The sequence below is a fragment of the Mya arenaria genome, chromosome 2, assembly GCF_026914265.1.
Source record: "Mya arenaria isolate MELC-2E11 chromosome 2, ASM2691426v1".
Lineage (NCBI taxonomy): Eukaryota > Metazoa > Mollusca > Bivalvia > Myida > Myidae > Mya > Mya arenaria.
In genome coordinates, this window is record NC_069123.1 from 50,364,081 (window position 1) to 50,388,242 (window position 24,162).

Sequence of the window (24,162 nt, forward strand, 5' to 3'; positions counted from 1 at the left end):
TATGATACGAGGTTATTTCTGCCACAGAACAAAAATTCTTAACATCATTATATGCCATATACATGTAAATGATATTTCGAATGGCCTAAATTCTCACTACAGCAGTCTTTAAAGATCTAAAGAGCAATCACCTGTCTTTTTTCCACTTTAAAACAAAAAGCATGACCAAAAAATTACAAAGAAAAACTAAACAGTAAAGTCAGAGATAAGGGCATTAGTAGAAAGGTGAGTATTGTCTTGATCTAGTAAGTTTAATTTCATGCGAGTAAAAAGTTTCAAATTACAGATTAGTTGAAGTGGTACCGGTAAATGACCAATTAAGTGTTTATATAAAAAATACCCCTGGCAAGCAATGAGACCTAAACAAAGAGTGTATGGAAGAGTCTGCATTCTCTTAACTTTAATTGTTATAAAACTGAAGTCATTTAGTTTTCACTTTCTTTACACACTTTGTGCATATCAACCATTAGCTCTATTGGGTGTAAAGATTCTACTAGACGACAGTGTCAATTAAAAAACAAGTATATAATTGTGTCAAACAGTAAATAATAATTCACATTATAATGATTAGTTTTATTCCTAAATATCACTTTGAAATAAAGTATGCTTTGAACTCATTTCATAACAAGGAGTTCCAGTTTCAGACAGTCTGTTGATAGAAATAACCCCATAACAGCAGTCAACACGAACCATATTGCACATCAAACACAGTCATAACAATCACCTACAACAATCATTAACCTGTAAAGCCAGCTTCTACATTGAAAAGTACAGAATGCATAAGAACAATGATATACATGTACATTTATTCGTAAAATGTTATGTATTAACTACTGAGCAATATGGTTTTATTATTATCTAGGTGCATATAACAATACACCTTATATCCAAGTTCTCCAAAACAATCGACTGTCCCCATGAAGTATCAAATTAACAACTTAATACATGAGCTTACAAATTATTCCACAACTGAATGTATGTTATGGATAATTATTAAGTCATAAACTTTAAAATAGAGTACTATTTAAATACAATTTAGTACATATGAGAATGCTCTGATTAAAAATTTATAGATGAAAGTAAAGGTAGGTATCAGGGGTACCGGTAAGTTTATTCACAAGGTCACTCAAAACCTTTGCATACATAAAATTTAAGCTGTCCAAAGACGGCCAGCTTGACATTTCAGAAGCCGTATTGGAAGAATAGCACTGAGTAGGAAAAAATATCAAATTGCCTGTTTATGCTGTTTTGTTAATGAAAGAGTGTACATAACCTTATTAAGAAATATTACACACAACTGAGGGTCATATGACATTATAAGGACCGGTCAGTCTGCCAACGAAGGTGTATATGGACCGAGGCGTAAGCCGAGGTCCATTCACCTTCGGGGCTGACTGGCCGGTACTTATAATGCCATATGGCCCGAAGTGGTGTGTAAATATTTCTTATATTATACCGAACATTTTATATAACCATTCGTTAATTTTAAAGCACTTTGGATGTGATTTATTGTACATAGCTTATGTTGCGACAATTTTTGCCGTTGTGACAAAAGCAGGTCACGCGTTCCAGTTGTATGACCTCAGCGGTCCATATTACATTTTGGCGAGGTCCGGACCGGCCAAAAATATGATATGGACCGCTGACGTCATAAAACTGGATTTTAATCAAAATACAGTGATATACGGATCGATCGATTTTATATATACACAGAAAGGACACATTTATGTAAGGTATAATATTTGCAAATAGTCAAACAAAGGCCTTGAATTGAATTTCACTTAATAAAACAGCTTTTTAATACTAAAACATGTCTTATTTAGTTACATATATGTATTTTGTTATATTTGATTTGCATTGTAACATGTATTATGGGCTGGAGGCCTTTTAGTGAATAAAATTTATTTCGAAAAACTCAAGAATGCAGAGGGGTACTTTGATATCTGCCGTGGCTACTGAAATCAGGACTTGTTAAACTCAAGCTCTATACTCTTAGAAAGATCACAGTAGACTATAATCTGATCCATATCCTTGATATATAAGCAAGATATAGTATTCTTCTTTTTTGTTCTAAAAATGAATTTAAATATTTCAATATATCTTTGCAACTGAGGTGCACCATAAACAGTAAATACACACATTTCTCTATTTGCCATAAAAGTCAACTTTGTGCCACACAACCAAAATGTGTAAGCTGAAAAATGTAGCAGAACTATTTTAGCCATACATTGCACAGGATTTAAAGACTATGTCTTCACAAAAAAAAAAAAAAATGAAATAGGAACAATATTGTAAAGGAAATAGCACTTTTAACATAAATCATAATAGTGATATTACACTATTTTTACAGTTCTATATTCCTTTCAAGTCAACTGCTAGAATATAATAATGATAAAACTCTTAATGGATTTCCAGATAATATAATTGTGTATACAAAAATTTAAATAAGTTACATATATGTCTTCAATAATGAGCATGTTCAATTATTAAACACAATGAAAAGTGTTGTGTCCCCGGTGTATAAAGATGGGTTGAGGCAAGGGAAAACCAGCCCGGCCCTCACAACTAGAGCTACACATGGGCTCTTGTTGCGCAGTTTGTTGCAACTCGGCCTATGTACGTTGTGTTCCCTGAACGAAGCTAGCAGCTGGCCCCTTTCATACACACAGATGAGCGATTGCTGTGCGGTGACAGACGAGGAAGAGGGGAAAGCTCAACAGTTCACAGAAAGCTGCCTATGGTGATGAACATCAGACTGTGATAAGACTGTCAACCAGTGTCATCTGGGTCTGGTGCTGAAGGTGGACAGAAAAATCAGATATATTTTCTTGCGGGTACAACTAATGGACTGTCAATTTTCATAACAAATACATATTCCCTTCATGTTATATCTTAAATCCATGGCTATCATACTGAACTCGTTGAAACACTTAAATTTTATCATAAATAAGTAGCAGAAAAATCCCAGATGTCTGCACTCCAGCCCTTACCATTCAGGAATTAACACTTTCAAAACTATTCAAAGACAGATAACCCCATAACTGTTTTGAAGTGTTCACAACCAACCCAATCAGCACAAAAAGATTTACTTGGATAATAATTCAAAGAACTATGCTTAGTTTGTATTGAGCATTGCGAAACAAAACATCCTCATCTTTATCAAAGTAAAAAAGGGGCGTTACTTGAAATTATTATTAAGCCAGAGTAATGGGCCTTTTTTTATTGACGTCTGTTGATTATCTGTTGCAACATGTGAAGTTTCATTTGAATATCTTAAAACGTTTTGAGTAAGTGACCCAGTTTCAAACTTGCTATAAATTTCAGGAAAACATTCTGATAAAGTTTCAAAGATATTGGACCAATTTTATTGCCTCTAGTATGTTCCAATTTATTTATTTTTTTGACCCCATATGTCCCACTTAAAAAATGGGGTGAGATTTCATCAAGAGAAACATTCTGTCCAAGTTTGACATAATCTGACCAATCATTTCATATGGTTCCAGACACAAACAAAATATCTGAGATTTGACCTAATGACCTACCGTAAGTATTTATCATGTGACCCAGTTGAAAGTTTTTCCTTTTATTTATACTTAATTCAACTGATGGTTTTGATAAAATATGCCACAATAAGTATATTAATAATTGAATGAAGTTGACAATGTGTACCATTCAATTTCAAGCATACCCTCCAATAACGTTTTATTTCAGCCATTTTCTCCCATCTTTCACAGATTTTGTCAACTTCAGAGAACCATTCCGACCTCCACTTGTGCTAAGATTCTTTTCCTTAATCATTCTTACAATGTCCATAGAATGCCAATTTTCACTGCTTGACGCAGAAGCTTACCTTTGGTCCGGTTTGCTGACTCTATGATCTGCAGGAGGCATCTTCCAAACTCCTCAATGACCATGCGTTCCTGGACAACATGGGGCATCTTCTGGCGCTCGCCTTCCTCTGCCTGGGCCAGGAGGCATGCGCAGGTCGCCTCCACCACCTCAGACGTCACAAACGAGAATGGCAATCTAAAAATACATTTCAATATCTCATTCTTCAATCTTAAAATATCCTCCTTTTATAAAATGGAACGTTCCAAGATATAGCTGTTATATCTGAAAAATAATGCAAACTCAGTCTGTACGAAAGTCATTATCACATTGCAGGAAATGAGGTCCTGCAATACAGCCTACATTGCAGGACCGGACCAGTTTTTGCAGGACCAAACATTTTTTGTATATTTATTGAAAGTCAGCGCTTCTAACATTGTCTTAAACCCAAGAGTAAATGACTCTTGAGATCTGATTTTCAAGAGTCAAAATCTGATCTTCAAGTGTCAGTGTCCGTGTTTTTCTAAGTACTTGGTCTTTCTTTATAAATTATAGTTCTCATCTGTCATAAGATGGCAAGGTACATGCTTATCTATACTTCCAAAACTTAAATGAAAAAATATTACAATTCCAGTGTTTTATTAGGATCAGCTGTATTAATTCACTTTTTATTCAAGAAAAATCTCAAGAAAGAGAAAAAATATATCAATATAACTTAATAGTATACCCGTGCTCCAGTCAGTATTTGAAAAGGGTAGGGTGCTACGCCATTAAAAGGCAATTTTGATGTACATTGAATGACCCTTCATGAAGCATTATTGCAAGGGCCAATGATAAATTCTTATTGTGTATGTGTATTAACTACTTTCATGCTATGGACACCTTAGCTGTTATCTTTACTTTAATTAGTGTCAAAATTAGGTATATTTTTTATACTTTAATTTCTGAAATACTGCTCTGTCAAACAAAAGGGCACTGAAGGGTGTGGTAAAAAGGCAGCAGAAGGCTGGAAAAGACCAGCAGGTTACCACACCCTGCTATTTAGGTCTACATGTAGCCTGAGCACTGGACTATACCTTGTTGTCTTATTTCCTGCTCTTAGGTGGTTAAAAAAATCCCAGGGTCAAAACTTGGACATTTATGTTTTGACTCGTATGAACGTATTATTTATTTACTGCATCTTCAGTAAAACAGGAATTATGCATTTACTATTCTTTATGTAACCCTATGCATCCTTGTCAGAATCCTACATGCAACAGCGATTGTTGAGTTGCACTGACATCTCTCATTTCTACTTTCAGTTTCACTTTCATGTTTTTCATTTTTTCCGGAAGTAAACTAAAACATTCAACGTTCCTATTGTCAATATTGCAACACTGTTTTTATTTTTTCATAAATGGCATAACAATAAAATTATTATATTATATAACTTTACTCTACACTGGCAACGTTTTACGCAGTTCTCCATTCACTATTATCAAATTGACAGAAGGTAAGCGCGCACCTGCTTCCCGCGCTTTTTAGACCATTTGCTTTGAAAAATGTTTATTTTTATCTGTTACACATTAAAATCTTATACAAATATACTTTTAAATTGATATAGACATGGTATAAAAAACTTAAAAAATATATTTAAGCATTGTTGTTTTTTAAACCATCATACTAAGCGAAAAAAGCCGAAGGTATCCGTTATTTTGCATAATGGGCGGAGTTATCACATCATTGAGTTCGAGTGCTGCTAATTGACATGGAAACCGTATAGATTCCAGATCGATAATAATTTGTCACTTCGGATGATAATTGCTCTTGACTTTAATTGATTAAAAAGGCATTTAGAGCATGCCTTGCGGCTCCTTTTAAATGTTAATAATACAAATTAAAAATAGTATTACAAATTTATTATGCATCATTTTCGGGTCATTTATGATTTCTATTCGTCAAAACCCAAGGAGCTCTGGTTACGTTGGTTTGATCAAGTAAACATAGGTTAGTTAATAAAATTAACAAGTTAAACGTTTGACACATATTTATTAAATCCTTTTGCCCCAAAAATTATTGCCGGACACGCGGGCCTACAATATAGCTGTGATTATCGGACCTCGCCACTTTCTCATGACCTTTACTTGCAAAAAGTCTTGGTAATACCGTAATCATATACTCAAGTTTTATGAAAAATCCCAAAGCAGTGAAGTGCAGTTAGAGTCTATGAAAGACATTAACTTTTGAATTATTACCAAAACATTACCTCTTTGAAATGGAATAATAGACCAATTTTTACACGTTTTTTTACCATTAAAGCCTGCCAAGTGCATTCAGATCACTAACTATACAGCATTTTTTTTACAACAATACAGAATAACTGAAAATCAGACTTAACTTAAATTTCTGAGTCTGAATTCAGTCCTTAGTGATGTTGAAATTATAGATCAGATATTCCTAAAACTAAAATCAGTGCGAACCCTGTCAATCCTGATTTCAGGGTTAATCAAGAATTTTGCAATACCTGAAAAGGGACAACAACTTTAAGACATAATTCCTTACTTAATACCTTTGACACATATTATTATAACAGATCATTGATGTATGCTCATGGGACAAAAGCCTTTATGCATTTGTAACAAACTATGACGGAAATTGTTGTATGGTCATAACAAACTCTTCAACAAATTTGGAATGTTGCGATAAATTTGTTATAAGTGGAGTCAACTGTATGGTACCTCTCTCCTGAGCCGGAGGGTGGTGGTCGTGTGGGGAGGTCAGAGATCTGGGACGACAGTTTTGACTTGGCTGCAGTCTGCTGCTGCACACGCACCTCTGCCGCATCCGCCAGGTGCATCAACGTCTTCCGCTCGGGGCTTTCTTCAAAGTTCTTACACCCAACACATTTACACGAGGAGTTACACATGATCTTTGCCTGTGAAAAAAAGGTGACATAATACATGTAGCTACATTTTCTTTGCTATTGACGTTAACTAGACCAACTCTGACATGAGAGAAAAATATATATTAAAAATTCAGGTTTTATCAGCTCATGAGAAAAGATATAATTAAACAAAAACTTTCATTTCAGTGATGAATTTCACCCAAAGTGCCAGACTTCATGGAATATACCTACATTTAGAAACAGCTTACATAAACTATGAGCATTAATCATGACCCCATGAAGGTTACCTTCAAGTGTAAAGGGGAGGGATCAATTAAGATGTAAGGATCTGGGACTTGCTTGCAACACATACAGAGATATTGATATGAGTGACATGGGTCCTGCAAACAAAATGTTGCTAAGCATCTGTGTCACGTTTCAAAGTCCCACTATGCATGACAAACTTACAGCTTGGATGCTACAGCCTATTCTCTGTAGGCATATATGAGGCATTCCATAATGTTAAACCTGTAAGTGTGGCCTTCACCTTGCAGGTAAAGATGTGGGTCTTGCGTGCAAACTATTGCCTTTGTGTGCCTTGCATCTGTGCCAGGTGATTTCAAATTTGCACAATGCATGACGAACATACCATCCAGACAAGAGCAGAAAACAGATGAAAGGACAGAGGAACAAACACACAAACAATGTAATATTTATATGCACACCTTTTGAAGCATAAAAATTGAAACAATGACATCTTCCACTATTTTCAAGAAAAATCTATCATCAGTTATTTCATGCAGTCAAGAACATTATAAACCTTGGGTCAAATAACATCTTTGTAATACTTAGCTGAAGCTGTTGACATGTTGACAACATTTACGTAAAATTCCCTAACATTTAGCAATTGCTGTTGCTTTTACACTTCCCAACCATGGAGAGCTACATCTGGATTGTTATTAGCGTTATTTTATTGTTTATGTACATGTGTCGTTCTATTTAATAACCTTTGACATTTTCATGATTCAATAACATTTATGTAAACAGTTATGGTTGCTGCTGATTTTGACATCTGTGTGTGCTGTATCTATGGTATTAAGGTTTTTAAACCGATTTTTCACATATTTTTTTTGACCCCTAAATTCATATGGGTCATCTTCTGACCATAACAAATGTGAATGAAAATTTGAGGGATCTACAACAAATCATCCATAATTCATGATCAGAAACCATTTTCCTTATAAAAATCACCACAACCTTGACCTCAGACATAATGACCCTTAATTAACAGGGGTCATTTTCTGACCATGACCAATGTGCATACAAAGTTTGGGAATTGTACAGAGGCGTTTATAAGTTATTGATTAACAACCAAGTTTAGCGCCAAAGATGGCGCGTAACAGATTAATTCTGTGTTTTATATGCTTCACACACGAAACAAAAACTGACGAGTTAAAAACTAACATTTACCTCATAACATTCACAGTAGTTCTTTAGACATCCAGAGCGTTTGCAGTTACAACCTTTGTTATGTCGACGGTCCTTCTCGCCAGCTCTACCCTTGCCTGATGACAACAAAAGTTTTCTTTTAAAACAATCCATTGTGTATATTATATTCAATAACTTACACAGTCATAACTATTTACCTTCGTTTTGTTACGAACAACAATACAATATTTTGTTGTAAATTGCAATCCAGATCATAATATTATAATTGCATACTTTAAGGTTGGGAATGGTGCTCAATTTTTAACCAAAATTTGGCGCAGGATTCACAAGCCATGCGGAGCAATCAGTTAAGTTTCAGCAAAGAGCACAGAGAACATAAGCCATGATGAGTATCTGCATACCTATTTTAGGGTGGAAGGCGAGGGGGTTTCTCTCAAGGCACTGTTTGATGGCTCGTGACCGGTCCTCCTCATGGTCAAGATTGTTGGCACAGTTGTTACAGTTACAGTTGTGACAAAACTCTCCATTAGCAAAACAATCACAATACCTGTAAATAACAAGTGATGTTTATCAAACATTATGCCCCCATGAGCGCCATGTTGTCAAGAATATTTGAGGCAGTTTTAAGATTATGACCATTCAAAGTGGGGGTATAGAAGGTACAGTTTAAAATCATGTTCAAATGATGACTGATATTTGCAGATAAACATGTATTATCTTAGCAGCAGGGAATAAGTAAATAAGATGAAGTTTTTAATGAACAATATGAGTTGTGATCTTGACCTTTGACTATATGACTTCAAGATCCATAGGGGTTATCTTCTGGTCACTCACTCCCAACCTAAATGTCAACTTTGAGGGCCATGGGTGCAGGCATTGTCGAGCTATCACAGACTAGATTTTTGTGTTCAAGTTCACTGTGACCTTGACCTTTGACCTGATGACCCAATCAATAGGGGTCATTGACTGGTCAGGCCCAACCTTCATGTCAAGTTTGATGACCAAAGGTTCATGAATTGTAAAGTTTGTGTTAAAGGTCACCATGACCCTGTCCCTTGACACGATGACCCCTAAAATCAATAGGGTTCATCTACTGGTTAGGCCAAACCTCGAAGTCAAGTATGATGACCATAGGTCCAGATATTGTGGAGTTTGCCTTCAAGGTCACTATGACTCTGTCCCTTGACCCAAGACCCCTAAAATCAATGGGGTTGATCTACTGATTAGGCCAAACCTCGAAGTCATGTTTGAGGGCCATGAGTGCAGGCATTGTCGAGTTATCACTTGGACAACCTTTTAGCATTCTCAATGTGACCTTGACCTTTAACCCATTGACCCCTAAAATCAATAGGGATCATCTACTGGCCAGACTCAGCCTCAATGTCAAGTTTTAAGGCCATAGGTCCAGGCATTGTTGAGACAGGCTTTGACAATTTTTACAAATTAAAGGTCACTGTGACCTTGACCTTTGACCCCATGATCCCTAAAATCAATAGGGGTCATCTACTAGACAGGCCCAACCTTCATGTCAAGTTTGCTGACAATAGGCCCAGGAATTGTTGAGTTATCACTCGCACAAGCTTTGGTCTACCGACCTACCAATCGACATGTGAATAGCAATGTTCCCCCCCCTTCTTCGAAGGGGGGCCTAATAAAGGAAAATATATGTATATGTATAAAATGTACTTCAATATATTTTTTTCGATAAAGATATACTTCATGACAGCCAATGAAGCTGTATACAAAATGAATATGAAAAGAGCCTGAAAAAACAGAGTTCTTCCGCAAAATCATTAACAAATGTATAAGTGAAAAAGTGATTCACTGGGTTAACTTCAAATTCAATGTGTCAGTTTTAATTTGATGGGTCAAATTACATTTTCAATTCAATAGGTCTGTTTTACTTCAATGGGTCAACTTACAGTTAAAATTCAATGAACCAGCTTACAGTTCTATTCAATAAGTCAACTTACAGTTTTAATTAAATGGACCAACTTATAAAACTTTTCAATTCAATGGACAAACCAGGGATTGAACTGGCAGATGAAAGACAGAAACCATTTGGGCGCTGATTTTGGGGACACTTCAAGCTCAAAATGGGAGTCAAAATGAGTGAGACACCCTGCCATAGAATTAAAACTGGTTTTAGGAAGCTCATGTGAGGGCTATCCTGAAGCAAACTGGATAGTCAATACTAACAACAAAAACAGTAACAACCAAAAGTATCGGATCTGTCGGAATCCACAGACAAATCCCATCCCTGTCAGCTTACAGTTTCAATATAATGAGTCAACTTACAGTTTCAATCTAATGAGTCAACTTACAGTTTCAGTTCAATGAGTCAACTTACAGCTTCAATACACTGAGTCAACTTGCAGTCTTAGTTCAATCGGTCATTTTACTTTTTTATTCAATTACAATTAAATTTTCCAACTCACACTTTCAACAAGAGTTGTTTGTCAAACATTATGCCCCCCTGAGCACCATGTTGTCAGGATTATTTGGACAATTGAATGAAATATGATTGGACCAAAATGACAGCTTACTTGTCATTGACATTGGAAGCCTTTGAGGCAGTTTTAAGACTATGACCATTCAAAGTGTGAGGATAGTAGGTATAGTTTTTAATCATGTTCAGATGATGACTGATATTTGCAGATAAAAATGTATCCTCTTAGCTTCTAGCAGCAGGGAATAAGTAAATATGACAAAAAAAATTATGATGAATATGAGTTATGACCATGACCTCAAAATCCATAGGAGTCATCATCTGGTCACCCAAAATTTAAATGTCAAGTTTGAGGGCCATGGGTGCAGGCATTGTCAAGTTATCACACAGACATGCTTTTTGTGTTCAAGGTCACTGTGACCTTAACCTTTGACCCAATGACCCCTAAAATCAAAAGTGGTCATCTACTGGTCAGGCCCGACCTCCAAATCAAGTTTGAGGGCCATGGGTGCATACATTGTCCATTTATCACTCGGACAATATTTTAACATTCAAGGTCTAGGCATTGTTGAGTTATCACTTGGACCAGCTTTAAAATCCTTTTACCATTAAAGGTCAGTGACCTTTGACCCGATGTCAAGTTATCACTCGGACAAGCTTTGGTCTACCAACGGACAGACAGACAGACCGACAGACATGTGCAAAGTAATATACACCTCTTCTATGAAGACCGACATGTGCAAAGCAATATACACCTCTTCTATGAAGAGGGGCATAATAATAATATGGGTCAACTTACAGTTTCAATTCAATGAGTGAACACATTGAGTCAACTTACAGTTTTAAGCACTGAGATTTGGTACAATTACATGGCTTCCTCTGTCTGGCACCACCACTTGCATCCGCTGACGGCCTGAAAACAGGGCAATACACAAATATTTACATGTCCATGGTTGGTCAATGTCAATCATTTTCATCGTACCATAAAAAAAGAGCATTCATTAGAGTACATAAATTGTATATACAGGGTTGACATTATGTTTTTCACAAACCGATTTTTTTAATAATCTAACAGATCTGGCCAGGGGTCAAGGGGGCCGGCTAGGCCCCCTTGTTAGGTCTAGGGCAACGCCCTGGTCGGGGGTTCAGGGGGGCGAAGCCCCCCGAGAAAAAAACGAATTTTAGACATTCCTGAGGGTCTAAAACCTGTTTTCCTGAAAGCAAAATTGACTGTTTGGAAAACATTTATTCAGACTATTCTACCTAACAAAACACATTTCACACATCTTGCAAACAGGACACACCTTTGACTGTGTCCTAAATATCCTGTTTGCAAGAGGTGTAAAGAAGTCTGTATGCCAAAAAATAATAAAGGTAACACAACCATATTTTCATCAAAAAATTAAAATGAAAAACCAGTATTCACGGACAAGCCTAGATCTGAATTTTTCCAAAATTACTGAGAGGGTAAAGAGCATTGTCCTTCAATAAGAATTTATTAGAATTGAAGAGGAATGCACTTAACTTGTCAACTAAATTTAATTTATTTTTTTTAAATTGGATAACTGATCGAATTGAATCAAAACTGCATTGAATGTATTAATAAATATGAGTAGTACCTTTCAGATGAACTTATATTAAGTTATTTTCATGTTTTAAATGTTAATAAAATCAAACTTTGAAAACAATATAAATGGGCCGAAATATCCAATTTTGGATTATGTGGCTACACATCTGGCTCTAGAATCTCTTGTCATCTCCTGCAAATCAAATTGTTCTAAATAGTAATCAGAGCTAGATGACTGATGATGTCGGTCTATTTTAGTTTGGCGAAACTATGGGCCCAGACTCAATCATTAATGGAATGGAAATAATTTACATTAACACTTAGATTCTACATAGATTGAATAATAAATCATTTGTCTTACCTTGATAACAGCTAACAACAGAATGAACTTGAAGCAATGAAATCACCTCCTACCTGGAGATCGCCGAGAAAAAAAAAAAGTGGGAAGAATCTAGCTTAGCGGCTGAAATCGCCGACCATAATATCTTACATTTTGTTTCAGAAAGTTCGCTAGCTTTTCATATTGAGTAATCTTAGCGGGGGTTTGAAGGTATCAGCACCAGACATATCAGAAACGACACATTGATTTTATCGCGATCCGCTAGACTAGATTTGTTCCGTAACAGAAAACAAACACATTTTATTCAACAAAATGAACATTTCAAGCAGGCGCCATGCATCGATCGTAACTTAAAAAGAACAACAAAAACAATATCGTAACTTAAAAAGAACAACAAACAATGTGTTTCCAGTTTGCATTTTCGTTCTCACCGGTTCTTTGTTGGAACCCAAAATCAAATAGACTTTTAAACTTTTTTGATTTCGGCTGCGCCATTGTGCATGTGTTGTTTGTTTTTTGTATCGCGGCACATCATTGGTCGCTCAAAACTGGAATAATCAATCAAACGCTGACTTATTTTTTTCAAGCGTTTGTACTACAAGGAACAGTGTCGCTATACAGTGTTCATCGGCAATTAGTACGGCGATTTTCTTCGACTTTTTCGGCCATTTTGTTTTCGATCTCAATTTTAAAATTCCTGAAAAAGTAACCGATTTTTTCACGATTTTAAACGATGGATTCGATCGGCAATCGGTTCATAATGACAACCCTGTATATATATCCATGCAAAGCAACTGTGAACTATGAGAAGCAAGCAGTAACTTTCAATCATCATTTGATGATCATATTTCTTTGACATTGACTGGATGTGCCCTAAGTTTCAACTTAAGTATGTTAACAAATCATTGAGCACAGAAAGACTACATTAGGTTTGAATGTACGTACACTTGTGTCTTAGTCTGCCCAGAGGGAGCTATTGGTTGGTAGCTTGCTGAGGAGGACTTCTCGAGCCGTGAGGATGCCTGATTTGCCAGTGTCTGAGAGGCAGGGGGTGTGGCCACAGTGGCTGGCTTCAGCTGTAGCTGCCCTTGTAACTGATATAAAACGCAACACAATATACAAAAAACGTCTTCAAGTGTGCCACTTAAAAAAGAGACATCTTTTGAAGCCCCTTAGTCTGCATTTAGGAATATGGAAAAAGAAAAATCATTCACTGATAAAATGTGACATAAGCTTCTTCAACCAGTAACTGATTTTTATAAGCACATTCTATTCAAACTGCAATAATACTAGGCATGATTTTCATATATTTTTTATTATAATATTCCAGTTTTTGATAAATGTTTTAGACAAATGGACATAGGAAATTACTATACTGATTTATTCATGTATTACGTTTATACGAGGTGCAGTCAAAAAGTTCCCGGACTGGTTATATATTGCACACTTTTGACTTCTGACTATGCCGATACTTGTCACACATAAATCTTAACAACATGTTAACATTTTGTAAGCAGAAATAATTACATAGCATCCATATTTTGATAGAAAAATATGTTCATTGTAGTATGTAACCTACGCTACGGATCACTTTGAATTATTAACGATTACGAAATTGTTTTCTCTGTTATAAACGCTAGGTATACATTATTTTGGCATCGTTTTATCATGTAAATTTACATGACGTCTCACTAACGTCATTTCTAAACATACGTCCAAAACAAACATCATCACTTAAAAATCATTTAATTAGTATGCATTGTCTGAAGCCATGGAAGATATCGCCGGTGAAAAAACGTCAACGTCATCCGAGCGAATGGAGCAACGGACAGTCATTAACTACTCTGCGAGAGTGGGAATGACACTAAAGGACGCATGGAAATTTATAAATCTGGTCGATGGTTTACGTAAATGTTCCCGGACACTCATATTGGATTGGCACAAGCATTTCCGGAACGGTCGTGACGACATAACTGACAGTAATGGAACAGGATAGTGGCAGTTCCGACAAAATGCAGCGTGTCATTTCGGTAGATCGGCGGAAATCGTCAACGAAATAGCTGATGTGTCGGATTTAGCCATGGGAATATGAGGATTTTTGTATGATTCTTTGAAATACCAAGTACGACCATTATAAAACCTCATTTCAGTGAAAATGGTGTTTTTGAAATTTAATTAAATTCAATAGGAAACTGTCCCAGCCTGGTGGATGATGTAATGTTACCTGTGAGAGGTAGGATGCTGGGACAAGAGCGAAACCCTGCACACCCTGGGGCCCCGTGCTTCCGGTAGACAAAAATGTAGTAGCTCCACCCGTAGATATCTGCTGTAAACCAGTACCTGCAATCATACATAAAAAAACTCAAAGTTCATGACATTTCATGAGAACCTTATAGCTGTCACTTTGGTACTTAGGACATATACCTTAATTAAAAAACAAAATCAATGTCAAAACAAAATAAATCACCAGTACTGATAAAAAAAATTAATTTCCTTTCAACAATAAGAAAACTAGAAGCGCCGCAATACGACGAAACCAGGTTTTTGTTATGGGCAATCAGAAATTATAGCCAATTAATTTGTTGTATGACTTTATCTTTACTTTTATCAAAAAGAGACGCCCCCCTCAAAAGCAATCCCAAGCTAGCTCTTTACATAAGCTACCCACACACCAAGTTTAATCAATATCTATCAATGCTATCAAAAGTTATTTGGCAAAAAACATTTTTCTATTTAAAGTAACATTGACATTGACCGTAGCCCCTCCCCACTCAAAAGCAATCCCAAGCTAGCTCTTCACATGCTACCTAAACACCAAGTTTCATCAATATCTGTCAATCCTAACTAAAGTTATTGGGTGGAAACCATTTTTCTATTTTTAGTAATAGTGACCTTGACCATAGCCCCTCCCCACTCAAATGCAATTCCAAGCTAGCTCTTCACATAAGCTACCTACACACTAAGTTTCATCAATATCTATCAATTCTAACTTATGTTATTGGGCAGAAACCATTTTTCTATTTTTAGTAACAGGCGACCTTGACCTTAGCCCCAACCCCCTCAAAAGCAATCCCAAGCTAGCTCTGTACATAAGCTACCTACACATCAAGTTTCATCAATATCGGTCAATGCTAACTAAAGTTATTAGGCAGAAACCATTTTTCTATTTTAAGTAACAGTGACCTTGACCATTTTTCTATTTTAAGTAATAATGACCTTGACCTTAGCCCCTCCCCACTCAAAAGCAATCCCAAGCTAGCTCTTCACATAAGCAACGTACACACCAAGTTTCATCAATATCGGTCAATGTTAACTAAAGTTATTGGGTGGAAACCATTTTTCTATTTTAAGTAACAGTGACCTTGACCTTAGCCCCTCCCCACTCAAAAGCAATCCCAAGCTAGCTCTTCACATAAGCTACCTACACACCAACTTTCGTCATTATCTATCAATCCTAACTAAAGTTATTGGGCAGAAACCATTTTTCTATTTTTAGTAACAGGCGACCTTGACCTTAGACCCTACCCCCTCAAAAGCAATCCCAAGCTAGCTCCTCACATAAGCTACCTACACACTAAGTTTCATCAATATCAGTCAATGCTAACTAAAGTTATTGGGCAGAAACCATTTTTCTATTTTAAGTAACAGTGACCTTGACCACTTTTCTATTTTAAGTAATAGTGACCTTGACCTTAGCCCCTCCCCACTCAAAAGCAATCCCAAGCTAGCTCTTCACATGCTACCTAAACACCAAGTTTCATCAATATCTGTCAATCCTAACTAAAGTTATTGGGCAGAAACCATTTTTCTATTTTTAGTAACAGGCGACCTTGACCTTAGACCCTACCCCCTCAAAAGCAATCCCAAGCTAGCTCTTCACATAAGCTACCTACACACTAAGTTTCATCAATATCTATCAATTCTAACTTATGTTATTGGGCAGAAACCATTTTTCTATTTTTAGTAACAGGCGACCTTGACCTTAGCCCCAACCCCCTCAAAAGCAATCCCAAGCTAGCTCTGTACCTAAGCTACCTACACATCAAGTTTCATCAATATCGGTCGATGCTAACTAAAGTTATTAGGCGATAACCATTTTTCTATTTTAAGTAACAGTGACCTTGACCATTTTTCTATTTTAAGTAATAATGACCTTGACCTTAGCCCCTCCCCACTCAAAAGCAATCCCAAGCTAGCTCTTCACATAAGCAACGTACACACCAAGTTTCATCAATATCGGTCAATGTTAACTAAAGTTATTGGGTGGAAACCATTTTTCTATTTTAAGTAACAGTGACCTTGACCTTAGCCCCTCCCCACTCAAAAGCAATCCCAAGCTAGCTCTTCACATAAGCTACCTACACACCAACTTTCGTCATTATCTATCAATCCTAACTAAAGTTATTGGGCAGAAACCATTTTTCTATTTTTAGTAACAGGCGACCTTGACCTTAGACCCTACCCCCTCAAAAGCAATCCCAAGCTAGCTCTTCACATAAGCTACCTACACACTAAGTTTCATCAATATCTGTCAATGCTAACTAAAGTTATTGGGCAGAAACCATTTTTCTATTTTAAGTAACAGTGACCTTGACCACTTTTCTATTTTAAGTAATAGTGACCTTGACCTTAGCCCCTCCCCACTCAAAAGCAATCCCAAGCTAGCTCTTCACATACGCAACTTACACACCAAGTTTCGTCAATATCTATCAATGCTAACTAAAGTTATTGGGCAGAAACCATTTTTCTATTTTTAGTAACAGTTACCTTGACCTTAGCCACACCCCCCTTAAAAGCAATCCCAAGCTAGCTCTTCCCATAAGCTACCTACACACCAAGTTTCATCAATATCTATCAATGCTAACTAAAGTTATTGAACAGAAACCAATGTTTGACGCACGCCCGCTTGTCCGTCCGCCCAATGACAACCTCATTCTAATAACCCGGTTTTCGTTGAAAACCTAGTTAATAACCTGATGGACAGCATCAGGCAAGTTTCCACTCCCTGCAATTATTATTTTAGAGCTTGTCTTCGTTGTTTCTACTTTCTACCTTTCCTATTGCCATAATTTCTGTCCCCTTGTCGTAATTTGAGCTGATGTCACCTTAAATTACCCCTCCCATTGTTTTTATTCCATGCCTTAACTATAATGTCTCTAACTCCCATGGTCAGGGTTACAATTCCTGTTACCAGGGTTCGAATTTAGACTCGCATACTCGCAAAATGCCAGCGACATTTACAAATTGCGAGTGACTTTTATTCAAGCTCCACACTGTAACATTATATTCAATGCTCACAAATTTTCTTCAGGATGTCAGATGACATGCTAATAAGTGATATGTTGACAATGAGCTCATATAAAGTAAAGGTGATTTGCAAATTCACATCATAATATGAAAATATTTATTTCCTATTTAAAAAATAAATACGAAAACATAAGTGCCAGTTATTCCATATGTTTTTGACGGTACCGTCAGTAGTTTCAGTAAGTGGGTGTACACGTATATTACATCTGTAAAAATACAATTTAAAAAACCTACTCTTTGTATTTAAACCCGACATTTAATCCAAAAGTGTAATATTTTCTAGCAATGTATTTCGAAATCTATCTTAAAAGTTGTCGGTGTCAGATATCAGTGTAAGTAAGAAATAACAATTTTTCAATGAAACCTCACATGTTAATGTGACCATCAAATGTATAACCAGCCTGTATTTTTTTTAAACTTCCTGTTTTATTAATAAACATTCTTGTGCATTTAAAATGACCTGTGTTGGCGAAATGTTACATTATTTTTACAGAATTTGAAAAAAATTCCCAAAATAGGCTTTAAAAATATATCCTGATTTTATTTCTTATTGATACCCTTGAACTTTTGAGACTTTTTATTAAAACAAGAGATGATTGCCAAACATTTAAAAGTCAATAGGGGTCATCTACTTTTCACACCCACAACCATCATGTCAACTTTGAGGGCCATGGCTGCAGGCACCTTGTTCAAGGTAACTGTGACCTTTGCCTTTGATCTGATAACCTCAAAATTAATAAAGGTCATAAAGGTCATCTACTGGTCATGCCCAACATTCATGTAAAGTTTGAGGCCCATGGGTTCAGGCATTGTCAAGTTATAAGTTGGACAAGCTTTTCACGATCAGTGTGACCGTGACCTCAACATTTGACCTCTTAATCTATCATCTACTGTTCAGCCCAGTCTCCATGTCCAGTTTAGGGACCATAGGTCGAGGCATTGTGGTGATATCACTTGGAAAAGATTTTCGCATTCAAGGCAATATGACCCGATGACCTCAAAATCAATAGAATCTGGTCAGACCCAGCCTCGAAGTCAAGTTTGAGAACAATAGGTCCAGACATTGAAGTTATCGCGTGATGAACCTTTCGCTTTTAAGTTCACTTTGACCTAAAAGCATTAATGGACAATCCTTTGTATGATGGTTGTCTAATAGGAAAATGATGGAACTCGTTTGACTGTAACCTGTCATTGCTACTTTTGGAATTAAGAATAACCCCGCCCACCATCCCCCAATATGATATGGAAAAAATACCTCTATGAAGGTTGAAAATATGAGTCTTGTCTGCTAACAGAAACTTTCACCCATGTATCTTACAAAAAGACAAGCACTAGGACTTATTTTTGTAAAGAGGAAAGACTGCTGGACTTTATATGGAGCACAGGTGTCATTTACCTGTTGGTGCCAACGTGGTTCGGATGAGCTGGGCCCCTGGAAGAGTGTTGCCTGGTGCAGGCCTAATGGAGACCTGATTCGGTGCTGCAGGCAGAATGATCCGCTGTAATGCTGTACCTCCTGGTCGAGATGTCACCTGGTAAAAAATCTTCACATGACCAACAAGCATAATGTTCAAGTGGCATGTACAAATGACAAGATAAAAAGACAAGGATTGCTCTGCAAAAGTTACTTGTCAAAGGTGTTTTAGTAAATCTTAAAAATCAAAGATGCAGTTTCATTAGAAATACATACAGTCATAAATTTCAAGTGTAGTTTTTAAGGGATTTTAACTGCTGACAACTGTCAATCCTGATAAGAAAACTGGGGGTCTGAGAATGAAGGATTGACTCCGAATCATGCCCCAAGTACGGCAAAGGGGCTAAGACTCCTAATGAAATTGTTTCAAATCATTTATATTCATTTCAAGGTACTTACTATTTTTTTTAATGCAAATTTACAAACAAAAACAACCTTGACAACTTTACAATAGTCTGAATTTAAAAAAGCTCTCAATCCTGATTCTAGAATTAATCTTAAACTTAATAAATCCTGAACTTAAGAACCCCTGGTATTTATTAATTAAATATAAGAAAGTATGTATACCAGTTGAGGCACTGAGTGTGCAGGCAAGGTGATCTTCATTGGCTGAGCTCCCGGTTGTCCGCTAGTTCCAGCTGTTACTGCAATCAGCTGTCCTCGTGCCACTTAAATACAGCAAACTCAATGAAATTCCCCTTCCATTGCATTGAATAACTACAGGTAGTTACTTTAAAACATAGAATGTGAAAAATGGATCAATACCACAACCAAACATAAATTAGATAATATCTTATCTATTCACTTTTGATACCTGGTGCTGAGCTCGCAGGATTAGCAAGGCGAATGTAGTGGAACTTATTTCCTGCTGCCACTGGTTGCCGAACTCCTGCCTGAGCTGATGCTGGTCTCGGTATCGTCACCACTGTCGCCCCACTTATGCTGGGTTGAACTGGCTTTTGTATCTTAAGAGAAAAACATGATGATGTATTATAATACAATAAAAAAAGTGTACCCACAAACAGTTCTGAAGTACTAATTTGTGAATTAAAATGAAAAAAATCTTAAGGCCAAGTGATGTATTTGATTGATGTTTATTACCCAGTTTCATAAAAAATAAATAATATTCAGGTATTCAACCGCGACCGTTGACATTTGTTTTGTAAACAACTAAACTGGTCTTACCACAGTTACCGTTCCTGGTTGTTTTATAATTTTTGATGGAGAGAGTGTTATGGTTGAAGATGATGAGCCAACGCTGTTATTGTTCAGAAGTGTCTGGGCAATGTTGGCTGGAGCTATGCGCTGAGGAGAGCGTGGAATCATCGTTATCTTGGTTGGAGTTTTTGCTGGTGATAGAGGAAGCTTGCTGATGGGAACTTTTGGTGCTCCTGCAACCTGAGCCATACTCACACCTTTCAGCGGTGATACAATTCCATGCTGAGAAAGAGTAATTGTTTTGGTTGGTGTATGAGGATTGGTTGAAACTACACTCGTTCCTTGTAAAATATTAGCACTCTGTGAAGCTATCACTGTTTGCACTTGACTAGAATTTGGAAGTTTGGTTATTATAATTTTGTTTGTTACAGATGGCTGATTACCATTGCCAGATATAGGTCTTTTTCCAAGTAATGAATTTCTATTATTAGCATCCACTACTATCACTTGTGGACTAGCTAAATTCAAAGTTGAGCTTGCTACTATTTCTTGAAATTGATGAGGGTTAAGCTGCACTACACTGTCACCGGTAACTGTATCATTTGTGGAAGATATGACTGGAGATATTTCATCAATCACATCATCACCTATATTCATCTGTAATGAATTATTTTGCTTCTGTTCAAATGTGTCTGTATCTAATGGTAAATTTCCATCAATGGAATCTGCTGCAGATGAGCCATCAGAATGGTGAACACTTGTCAAAACAGCTCCAGTAACTGAGTCAACTGCCAAAACTTTTACATGTCTATCATCTTTGGAAGCTGAAAATAGATTTAATTGTGCTTTAAAAGTTATCTTTTATAAATTTTAAATTTTATCTGAGCCAAAATTTGATATTTTAAATTCAGGATTGACTGCACAACTATAAGTAGTTTGAATTTATTCACAAATTGGTGAATTATTATTTCAGACAAATCACACATTGATACAAGAAGCTAGTCCTCATGAATAAGCTGCATTTTCCATTCAATGACTTTCACAGGATGATTTATTCGTGGATGGAATTATGACCAATGACTTAAATCATGCTTACAACACATTCAATCATTAATGTCAATAATAATATTTACTTCCGAAATACAAGCCAAAATGAGATATATCAGTAGTATGGCTTGTCATTCAAATAATGTAGCCGGACCAGATAATTCGTTCAAACTTAATTACATTACACATTTAAAAAATCTAAATGATTTTCCCTGAACAACTTAACAGGGTCTCCACATGACATGTTAGTTTTTTGGACTTAAGTATCCTCTACATGTATTGGGAATTTGTTCATAATAGCAATTTGCAACATCTCTTAAGAAAAATCACCTTTTAACTTAATGTCAAAATGAAAGACTTCTTTTTCGCCAAATTACCAAAAAATATTTCAGGATGTAAGTTTATAATATCAAATATGGCGCCACGAAGCTTCCATTTCTGCAGGGAAATTCAAACGTCACCAAATTTCAGAGGCTTTGCACTGGCAAAATAAACAAACGCCGCGTCATGTTTAATTAAAACATACATAATAAGTGTTTAATGTCTTAACAGTTTAGTGACAAACGTTCATTGAAATGACAACATAGATGTAAACACGGCGATCGCCCTTCCGTCGTGTTTGACATGTCAGTTTTTGCCACACACCAGTGCTAGAAAAGTTAAAAATTGCCGTGAAAACGATGCATAGCTAGCAGTGAACGCTAGGACAGTTAGCTAAAACATTGTTCTATCTGATTTTAAGGCCGATCCGATCATATGAAGGAGTATATGACAAATATTGTACCAAGTTCTTGAGTAGGCATTATGTGTTTGTTCAAAATCACGCGCCCACCATTGCGATCCCATAATGCAACATCAACATGTTCTGCGAAGCTGCAAAATATATAAACAAGCGAAAAAGGAAGACATTCGAACTGTGCAACTCAGTCAACAATAAACAGAATAAAAGGTTGCCATTGAATGTACATCTTAATTAAAATTATCGAAAGCATATACTTTTTTATTCACTGCGGCAAAATATAGGTTACAAACCACTTTCAGGAGCACACAACATAGTCATAGTCAAGTTGACTTGGGGTATATATTCTTAAGCAATCTAAACCGAAATACTTATCACTAAACATTCTTCAGGACTACCAATATGACAAGACAATAGCTTTTATATTATATTTATTATAATAACACAAACTTATCAGTTAAGGAAAAAAGTAATTGGACAGTTGTAGAACGTTTTCTACTTTAAACTACATTTTCATTGAAATTATTTATACTTGAATTTAAGTTAAATTTGGAAGCATACAAATGAGTATATGTGATGTATACTTGCATGTTTGTTTCTTTCTTTTCTTTTTTTCCTTAGTTTATAATCATGGATATTTGTACAGTTTTAAAACGATACAATAGAGCACGCATGAACGTAACTTTTCATGATTGTATATACTGTTGTACCTAAATATTGTACCTATTTGTTTTAATAAACGAAAGTTTATATTAGGTGACAGCTATATCTCAAGACTTGGAAAGCACTGTAAATTCGATTTACTCCTTAGTATGAGTCTGGGACCAATAACAAATCCTACTCCCAGGTATGAGTATACTGTTACAAGCACTATTAAAAAGTATTTAACCATTTTATGTCTATTTAATTTGCAATGTATTTTTTCCCTGCACGTTGACTTTATTATACTTTTTATCTTATTGTATTTTCCAGGTTATTGGTCAAGTCTGCTTGGGCACTCATATTGGTATTACAACAGTTAGAGCTGAAATAAGAAGGTGAAAATTAATATACAAGATTTAGCTCTCCGTTACATTGATTTTGCTCTTGCATGTTGTTGTTTTTCGACGAACACCATGTCTTATGCATCGAATACTGTTCAAAATGTGTATTTAAAAGACGTGAAATAAATATATAAATAAGTGAAGAATACAATGTGCAAATTATTTCAAAATTTAAAAAAATGTTAAATTATATCTTCTTTATGTTCCTTTAATTTTAATGCGTAATCAATATTAAAAGAAAGAAAAACACTAAAAACTTATGGCTTAGAAACATTTATAATGAAGATTTGATATATAATTTATAAGTAATATTTTAAAACGTTTGTTATCTTACTTGGTTAAATTGTCAAATTTATCAATATACAAATAATGTTGGTTGCACTTCATTTGGTAAAATTAAAGGTTTAAAATGTTTTGGAATGACATGATAAGTATGCATACATAGATATAAAAAGTGGGGGCGTTATGGGAGTGCTATTTGACCAATTTTAAAATGTAAGTGGGGCTAGTTGACCAAAATGGGGGCTATTTGACTAGGAAGCACACTTTCTCTTGGTAGCAGATTTCTGCTTGTTGTCTGCGTAGGTTTCAAGTTTAATTAAAAAATGAAGCCATAATGTACGTATGCATGTGATATGTACAAAAAAAAACGGACAAACTTTTGTAAACAAACTATAGTTTAAACATATACACGAGTCGGTCATGAAACAAAGTGAAAAAAATAACAAAAATAAAATAATTTGATAATGAGTAAAATATGTTAGGGAGAATGAGGTTAATTAAATTTAGCTGAGTACAGTTCTATCACTAGAGTTCATCAACATTCAAAATTTATACATATTTGAATGTTTAATATAGAATTGGTTAATACATATTTTTCTGTCATTGTTAGAGAAAT

At 35.8% G+C, this 24,162-nt stretch overlaps 1 protein-coding gene across 3 annotated transcripts; it reads right to left on the bottom strand.

The window, feature by feature from the left end:
- Window positions 1–133: 133 nt before the first annotated feature.
- Window positions 134–22,349, bottom strand: LOC128206635 (protein lin-54 homolog). Of its 3 annotated transcripts, none has more exons than XM_052909221.1 (13): window positions 22,267–22,349; window positions 20,463–21,259; window positions 20,092–20,242; window positions 19,845–19,945; window positions 19,200–19,335; window positions 14,721–14,836; window positions 13,442–13,590; window positions 11,428–11,502; window positions 8,542–8,687; window positions 8,162–8,256; window positions 6,546–6,742; window positions 3,851–4,026; window positions 134–2,795 (listed from the first exon to the last, which is right to left on the bottom strand). In XM_052909221.1, exons 1-13 carry the CDS (start codon window positions 22,283–22,285, stop codon window positions 2,770–2,772), a joined length of 2,184 nt encoding a protein of 727 aa, XP_052765181.1. In that variant the 5' UTR covers window positions 22,286–22,349; the 3' UTR covers window positions 134–2,769. The 3 variants fall into 3 exon arrangements, with proteins under 3 accessions (XP_052765181.1, XP_052765198.1, XP_052765189.1); XM_052909238.1 differs by lacking the exon at window positions 22,267–22,349 and adding an exon at window positions 21,860–22,071; XM_052909229.1 differs by lacking the exon at window positions 22,267–22,349 and adding an exon at window positions 21,813–22,071.
- Between the last annotated feature and the right edge of the window lie 1,813 nt (window positions 22,350–24,162).